The following is an 8,631-nucleotide window of genomic DNA, read 5'->3' on the forward strand; positions in this document are numbered from 1 at the left end:
TGTTCTCTGATGCAGCCTGGAACTGCCCCTTTAACACCAGCCTCACAAACCCACCTGTCTCCTTAGCGTGGCCCCTTGGATGTCTGAAGTCATCTTGGACTTGTCTTATCCAAAGCAGGACTGTTGCTACCCGCCCCCTGCGGCCACACCCCTGCTCCCCACATCCGTTTCCCATCTCAGTTGATGTCAGCTGCACCCTTGTTGCTTTGTTTGGCAAGAAAAAATCTGCAGTCATCTGTGCCTCTTCTTCCACTCACACCCCACACCCAACCCGTCAGGAAATCCTGCGACTCTGCCTTCAAAATAGATCCTGACCACTTCTCTCCAAGAGGCAACGCTCGCTTCGTCCAGGAGCCCCGGGTCCTCTGTGGAGCCCACGGCAGCCTTCTCGCTGGCTCTCTGTCTGTTCTCACAGGCTCTCAGCTTCCACCCCACCCCCAGTGGCACTCAGGTGAAAACCTAAGCCGGTCACAGGTGCACACAGCACCCCCACCCGCCCTGGGCTCCCTCCTCTCATGGAACAAGATGTAAACACCTCTCTGTGACTTGCAAATGGCTGGGCATGTCATTTTTCACCCAAACCAGAACTTTTCTTCCCTTGTGAGAGTAAAGAGGTGCCCTCATTATGCCAGAAAAAACAGCCACAGGGGCGCCTGGGTGGCTCAGTCGGTTGAGCGTCTGGCTTCGGCTCAGGTCACGATCTAGCAGTGTGTGAGTTCGAGGCCCGCATCGGGCTCTGTGCCGACAGCTCAGAGCCTGGAGCCTGCTTTGGGTTCTGTGTCTCCCTCTCTGCCCCTTCCTCACTCACGCTCTGTCTCAGTCTCTCTGTCTCTCTCCAAAATGAATAGACATTAAAAAAAAATTTTTTTGGGGGGCGCCTGGGTGGCGCAGTCGGTTAAGCGTCCGACTTCAGCTCAGGTCACGATCTCACGGTCCGTGAGTTCGAGCCCCGCGTCGGGCTCTGGGCTGATGGCTCAGAGCCTGGAGCCTGTTTCCGATTCTGTGTCTCCCTCTCTCTCTGCCCCTCCCCCGTTCATGCTCTGTCTCTCTCTGTCTCAAAAATAAATAAAACGTTAAAAAAAAAAAAATTTTAAAAAAAAAAATTTTTTTTTAAACTAGCATAAAGCAGGTCATACGTTCCCCAACCTACAAGGCCTTGTGTAGCCTGGAGGCCCCCAACCACCCACCTTGCTGACCCCCAACCTGCCTCCCTCATTTATTCTGTCCCTCATTCTGCCCCAGCCACACTGGCTCACTCTTGCTACCAGGAACATATTCCCTCTGCCTGGAATGCCCTTCCTCCGGATCTCCATGCAGCTTGCCCCTCCCCCTCGTTTATTTAGGACTCTGTTTAACACGCCTCCTCAGAGAAGCCTTCCCGGACCACCCTCCCTGGTCCTTCACTCCCTGTCCTCAACCCTGCTTTATCTTCCTCAGCCTCTGCCTGCAATGATCATTTTACATCTATTTGTTGACTGTTAATTACCCGACACCTTCATGAGGGCACTGACTTTGCCTCGTTCATGGCGAAGCTCCCAGCACAGTGCCTGGCGTGTAAATGTAATAAATTTAATAAAATACATTTAATTTAAGACAACACACAAAATCTGAGCTTAAAATATCATGGGTAAGGTGTGCATTCCCAGGGCAGAAATCCACACAGGGTTCCCCCCGCTGCTCCTGAGGCCACAGGGCTCCTCGGTGAGAGGTTGTCTGACAGGCCTCCCTCTTCTGACATTCTAGCATCCCCACTGCTAACCTTCCCTCTTGCAGAGTCCTTCCTGACTTAAAAACATAGTCTCTCGGGGCGCCTGGGGGGCTCAGTCGTTTAAGCGTCCAAATCTTGGTTTCGGCTCAGGTCATGGTCTCACGGTTGACGACAAGTTTGAGTCCCGTGTCGTACTCTGCACTGACAGTATGGAGCCTGCTTAAGATTCTGTCTCTCCCTCTCTCTCTGCCCCTCCCCTGCTTGTTCTCTCTCTCTCTCTCTCAAAATAAATAAACTTCAAAACAAAACAAAAAACATAGCCTCTCAAGCTGCACCCCAGCCACAGCCACAGCCGTTTTTCAAAGCCAATTTGGTTCCCTCCGTCCAGCAGCTGTGGGAGCCAGCTGGAGTGGGGACCCCTCCTCCCCGCTCACCTCTGCCAGCTTTTCCCGGGTGAGGTGTCCCATCCCAGAGTTTCCGGCTATTCAGTCCCGGAAATCCGCTCGCTGCTGGGAAAAGATTGGACAGGACACTGGGATCGCCCCAGTGCTTCCTCCCTCCTTCCTGTCTACTTCCCCTTGGGCTCTGGCGAGGGAGGAGAGCCTTGGAGAAGGGGGTGCCTGCACCAAGGATCAAATGGACTGGGGGGTCCGAGCCAACAGGGGAGCTCAGGGCAGAGGCCGAGACCCAAGAAGCTGGGCCACACTCAGTCCCCATCACCTCACCCTGCCCCTCTACAAGACTCTAGGGTTTCCCAAACGTAATGTCTGCCTCCGATCCACTGCCATCACCCGCCTGGACTATGGCCACCACCTCAGCACTGGCCTCCCTGCCTCTGTGTCTTCTGTGACTTGTTCTCACTCCAGCAACCAGCGCATTCCCGTTAAAGTGGAAGTCAGATCTTGGGATTTCCTGTGCTTCAACCTGCAGGAGTGGCCCCCCAGTGTCACTCAGAGTAAGGGCCAAAGTCCTCCTAACAGTCTTATAGAGTGGGTCCTCACCACCTCCCCCATCCCATGTCCTAACCTGCTCCCTTCACTCATGCTGCTCCAGCCATGCTGGGCTTCTTGCTGGATTTTGTCCCCACCTCAGGGTCTTTGCACTTTCTTTTTAAAAATGTTTTAAATTTATTTATTTACTTTTGAGATGGGGGGAGGGGCAGAGAGAGAGGGAGAGAGAATCCTAAGCAGGCTCTGCCCTGTCAGCACAGAGCCAGATGTGCGGGGCTTAACCGAGCCACCCAGGCACCCCAGGGCCTTTGCGCTTCCTGTCCCTCCTCTGCTGGAATACTTTCCCTCCCGATACCACTGAGCTCTCTCCCTGCCCTCCATCAGATCTTTACTAAAACGTCCCCTTCCCAGTGAGGCCTTCCCTTGCCACCCATCTGAAAGTGTGACCCACTCCACATTCCCTACCTCCCTTCCCTGGTTAGTTTTTCTCTGTGGCACTTCATGTGACCTGCCATGCATCGACTATCTTCTCTTACTAGAACATAAGCTCCACAAGGACAGGGCTTGGGATCTGCTTAGAACAGTGCCAGACACCCCATAAAGATTTTTTGGAGTGAACGAATGTCACACAGCATCTCCATGCAACCCTGGGCACAAAGTCTGGTTCTCATGGCTCAGTTCTCTGTGACTGGCACGGTCAGCCATCCCTCCTCTCTCCTCCTTGCTCTCCAGCCTGCCTGTACTTTCTCCAAAGACCTCTGCCTCCTCCAGCCTCAGGGCCTTTGCACAGGATGTTCCCTCTGCTTGGAACGTCCTCTCTCCCTTAGGCCAGAGAAATTTCTACTTGGTTTTCAGATCTCAGTTTGCTTGGAGATTTCTAGAACATTCTCCCTCCCATTGTTATGATCAAATTCAGGAATCAAAGCTTCCATTTTCAAAAACTCAGCTCCGTTAATTAATTATTATTTTTTTTTATTTTATGGACTTAAAAAGGCACTTCCTCTCTAATATTTGTGGTGAAATCAATTAATAAATAATACTGACAATTGAGCTAAATCAGTCCCATTAATCAGCCACATTAATTATTCAAATAACCAGCCCTTTTAATTGCCTGTATTAACTGATTTGTTCTGATAACTGATACTGCTTATTGCATACATTAGCTTAATTAATTGGACTAATGAGCAGTTATTAGAGCCCATGATCCTTTAGTTCCCCAACACGGGTCCAGATCTGAGCTCTACCTTCAGGGCCTCCGACCCGGCCCAGGAGAAAGGGCAAGGCTCCCGAGGGATCCTGGAGGAGGGGCAGTAGATACCAGCTGCAGTCCCCTTCCACCCTGGCCCTCCCTTGCCATGGGCAGCCTTGCCCTCTGCAGACAGGCCTGTGGCCCATCTACCCTCTCTCTGACCCCCAGTTGGCTCCCTTGGACCTCCAGGCCTGGCCACGTGGCTTCAAGTGGACACCTCCCCAACCTCTGCCTCCTGCTTCTCTGCTTTCCCCCGCCTTCACCTCTCTGATGTCCAAGGGCCTCTCCTGGAAAAAGGACAAAACTGTCTTCCCGGAGAGGCCACGAGGATCCTGAGAAGGAAGGGTGCAGAGTTCCCAGACCCTCCTCGTGTGCCTCCTCGTGCTGCCCAAGCTCCCAGCCATGGAGATCTCCCATCCTGCCCCTCTTGAGGCCTGAGATTCTTTCCACCCTTCGCTCCAATCGTCACTCACCCCGGCAGAGAAGCAACACTGCTCTGTGCTCCTTAGGTTTTTATTTGTTTTTTTTTTTTAAGTAGGCTTCACAGCGCAGAGCCCAACGTGGGGCTTGAACTCATGACCCTGAGATCAAGACCTAAGCTGAGATCAAGAGTTGGACACTTACCCGACTGAGCCACCCAGGCGCAGGGACAGAAATCCCTGCCTTCCCCTGCCTACCCTGCTATGGGGCCTTTGGGGTTCTCTGCCAGGAAGGCTGTTGGCTTTAGCCCCTGCCCTGCCCTGCCCTGCCTCCTGTAAGATGGGCCACCACTGTCCTGAAGACATCCCTGCTCCTTCTCCACCATTCTGTGCCCTCAGTCTTCTGGACAGCGGTGAGCTTGCCGGCAGGTGTCCAGAAAGGGTACCAGCCCTGTGAGGATAGGGCAGAGGGGGGCCATTCTTCCCAGCGCAGAGCTGAGGATTCTGAGCCCTGAGAGCTACTAACTGATACGCAAAAGGGGAGGGCATGTATGGAGCACTGACCGCCATGCCCTTGATAATGGAAAACACTGAAGTTTGTGACTTGATCCAGGACTCACAGCTGCTCGGACTAGATCTGCTTTGTTCCTTGCACGAGGCAGGCTCCCCTGGGAAAAGGGGACCACTCCGGGGTAGAGATGAGGAGAAGGTGGGGAGGGGAGGGCAAAGAGAAATAATATTTCAACCGGACTAGGAGCCCAAAAGCTATGTCAAGAAGAAATGGAGCAGGGATGGGAGGAGAGAGGACCCTCTTTGGCTCTGGAGAGGGCCCTCCACTGAGCGGGAGGAAGCAGTGTGACCCTGGGCAAGTCCCCCTCATTGGGCCTCAGTGAACTCTTCTAGAACATGGGCGCAGTGGTAGCTAGAGCAGCTCCTGTGTGCTGGTTCTTCCCTGGGCCAAACCCGGGACCTCAGCTAGTCCTCAAGATGACCCTGTGAAGCAGGTGCTATTATTGTCCCCAGTTTACAGATGGGGAAACTGAGGGTCAGAGAGGGCAAGGGAGTTGCTCAATGTCGTCCAGTCGGTGAGGTATCCAACTTCCTCCCCAGCTCTCCTCCACATAGGTCCAGGATTCCGCACGCAAGGTCCCCTGAGGGTTTCGGGGCATGTGGCTCCAGCTGGGGGTGGGGGTACAGCCCGTCCTTCCTGAGCCAGTGCAGTTCCCACAGCCTGAGGCATCCGGGGGTCTCGAGGACTGTGAGAAAGTCTCCACAGGAAGTGAGAGCTGGGGGCAGCTGGGCCCCTTCGGAAGACAAGGACCAGCCGCCCAGAGCCTGACCAGGCCGAACAGGCTGGGCCCACCACAGCCCCCTCCCCTGGTGGGTAATCACTACCAGATGCCCAGCAGCTGACGTCACTCTGCAAGGGCCGAGAGAGGGTCGTGGGACTCTGGGGAGTGTTGGAAATTCTTGGACCAGAATCAACATTCCAAAAGGAAATGGGATGGGGTGGAGAGTTGCGGGGGGGGGGGGGGGCGGGGGGGGCTCTTGGCCTGTTCTCAGTGCTTGGCACCAGGGCTGGGGCACCCGCCATGCAGGGTGCCCCTGGCTGCCCTATGGGGTGCACCTTCTCCCAATCTCCTTCTGAACAGCTGTGGGAGTGGGGGGTGGAGGGGTCTGGGTCTCTGCGATCTGGCAGGGAGGGAAGGACGCTTGGGTGTGACACTTTACAATGAGTAGAAGTGCATTCAAACCCTCCTCAAAGGAGAGGTCCTCGTAAAACATAAGTCAGAATGAGGCCCTCCTCTGCTCAAGGCCAGCAATGGCTGCTTCTCGCTGAATCAAAGCCCAGTCCTTGCCGGGCCTTCCAGGCCTTCCATTATCTGAACTCATTTCCTCTCTGGCCTCGCCTCCCACCACTCCACCCTCCCCCCCCCCCCGGCCCCCCATCTTATTCTCCTGCAGCCACTGTGGGTCCCAGCTGCTCCTCAAACATGCCAAGGACCCTCCTACCTCAGGGCCTTTGTACCTGCTGTTCCCTTGGCCTGGTACACTCTTCCCCAGATATCGAGAGGGTTTGTTCCCACATCCCTTTGTTCAAACATCACCTCAAGGTGACCCTTTTCCTGGCTTACCTTCCTAAACTGCTAGCACCAGGCATACCCCTGGTTGGTTTCAGTATTTCTCCCAGCACTTTTCTCTTCTGCTGAACCATATAACTTGTTGTCTTATCATGTCTCCCCCCACACTGGAACGGAGGCTCCATGATAGCAGGGTTTTGTCTGCTGTGCTCACTGCTGTCTCCCCAAAACTTGGAAGAGTATCTAGGGCATAGTTGCATCACAGTAAATATTAAAATGAGTGAAATTCCAGCTCAACTAAATGTGTCATCTCGAGCAGGTTAGTAACCTCACAAAACCTCAATGTCTTCATCTGTAAAGTGGGCTCCCATTATCTCTCTTCCAGGGGCTTATAGGAAGTCATTTCAATAACGGTAGAAATGGCTTTGAGATTTTTATTTGCAGGAGGTAAAATGTGGTCTAGTGACTTGGGATCAAGTCTAGGCTCTGACACCTCATCTCTCTGTGACCCCAGGAAAATCCCTTCCCGCCTCTGAATCCTGGTCTTTTCACCGGTAAAATGAAGCAAACAGAAGTTTCCTTTCACACGGCCTGTGTGGTAGGTGGCACCCATTGGGTGCTTCAAGCAGGGACTGGCCAGTTATGAGCCAGATCTTGACCCCCTCTTCTAGGACCCTGGCCTAAAAGTTCCTGTGTGTGGGCATGGGTCTGGATGGAAGGTGTTGGGGCCTCCTTTCCTTCACTGGGCCTCCCCTTCCTCCTCCTTAACAGGGACTGCAGAGGAGGGTCATCAGGGCTCTCTGGAGCTGCTATTTCCCTGCAGAAGGCTGAGGTGCTAGGGGTAGGGTGAGGCAAGGCTGGTGCTGTCCTTTCTGGGCGCTAAGGGCTCTTCACCCCCTCTGCTCCTGGCCCCTCCTCCCTCCTTCCTCCTCATCCCCCACGATCTCAGCAGAGAACAGGGCACCAGGAAACTCCTGCAGCTTCACCTCTTCCCCTTCCTTCCTTCTGCTCCAGGTGCACCCTGCCTCCCAGGGGGTAGGGGAGGGACACCATCTACCCCAGCTTAGACCACTCCCTGAGCAGCCACTGAGATGACCCCCTTGGGACACTGGGGAATGGGGCCCCAGTCTTGTTCAGTGGCAATTCTCAAATGCCCTCCTCCCCAGGTTGGATGTATCCTCAGAGATCATCCCAGACCCATCTGGGCTGCTGGGGAGATTTAAGGCCCAGAGTAGGGCAGGGCAAATCTGAGATCACACAGGCAAAGCAGCTCTCCTGACTCTGGGACACAGGGCTGGGCTTCAGGGACTCCTGGAAGAAACATTTCATTTCTAGCCTCCTGCTTGGCTTGGAGGGCAAGTGGGGACACTGGGTCTCAGGACACCAGGAGGGGGCTCAATCTGATCTGCTGACCTGACCCCACCTCAGGACCATTGGACACTCTGGATGATTGGGGGATGGAGGGCAGTCTCTCTATTTCCTCCACCAGCTCTAGGCCAGGCCTGATGCTGGAGGCACTGCCAGGACCACCAGGGCCCCTGCCCATGGAGGAGGAAGGCTGGGTCCTAGACTTGGCATTCTCAAGGTTTCTCAGGACCATCCTTCCCAGAGGCCCTGGCCCTGAGGGAGGGGAACAGCCTGCCCAGCCTTTAAGGGCATGGTCCAGGAAGGTGGAGTTAAACCCTGGGTCTAACTAACCTTCACTGCTGTGGAGAACCGGGCAAATAATCTCCCTTTACTCATCTGTAAAATGGGGATCATAAACGTGCCCCTCTTCCGGGGCTGTTGTGAGGAGTAAATACCCAGCCTGTGCGAGGGCAAGGCAGGGACAGAATTACACCAAAATAAAGTTTAAAAGTCCCTGATGCTAACGGGCATCCTGGTATGTTGGTTGCCCCAGGGGCACCGATTTCCCCTCAAACCATTGCCATCCCCGCATGCCCTCCTCAGGCCCAGCTCGGTCACTCACCCTCTGGGTCCCAGTGACGGACATCTTCGTCCCACTGCAGTCATGGTTCCCCCGCAGTCACTGCCTGAAGCCTGGGTACCTCCTCAGCCCGAGGGCTCCCGCCTTTCTCAGGCCAGGGAGCTCTGAAGCGCAGAGCAGTACTCCGGGGGCGGAGCCTGACCTGTAGACCACGCCCCGGGCACGCCCCTCGCCCTCTGCCGGGGGCCGCCCCACAGCCTACACCTCCCGCTAGGAAGGACACGCCCCGCCTCGGGA

The 8,631-nt window shown here is 54.8% G+C and overlaps 1 protein-coding gene across 5 annotated transcripts in view; it reads right to left on the bottom strand.

The window, feature by feature from the left end:
- The window catches only part of SH2D3C (SH2 domain containing 3C), a 30,307-nt gene that overhangs the window by 17,531 nt on the left and 4,145 nt on the right, over positions 1 to 8,631 (bottom strand). Inside the window, exon 1 of one of the 5 annotated variants that reach the window (XM_086684088.1) lies at positions 8,377 to 8,564. The exons of 1 other annotated variant lie outside the window; for it this stretch is intronic. In XM_086684088.1, coding sequence (XP_086540214.1) covers positions 8,377 to 8,420 — 44 coding nt within the window. In that variant the 5' untranslated portion in view covers positions 8,421 to 8,564. Of the gene's footprint in view, positions 1 to 54; positions 857 to 8,376; positions 8,565 to 8,631 lie in introns of those variants that run through there. 3 more of the 5 variants (XM_086684089.1, XM_086684086.1, XM_086684087.1) reach the window with 3 other exon arrangements.

The sequence above is a fragment of the Puma concolor genome, chromosome D4 (assembly GCF_028749965.1).
Source record: "Puma concolor isolate L17-30 chromosome D4, mPumCon1.1.hap2, whole genome shotgun sequence".
Classification (NCBI taxonomy): domain Eukaryota; kingdom Metazoa; phylum Chordata; class Mammalia; order Carnivora; family Felidae; genus Puma; species Puma concolor.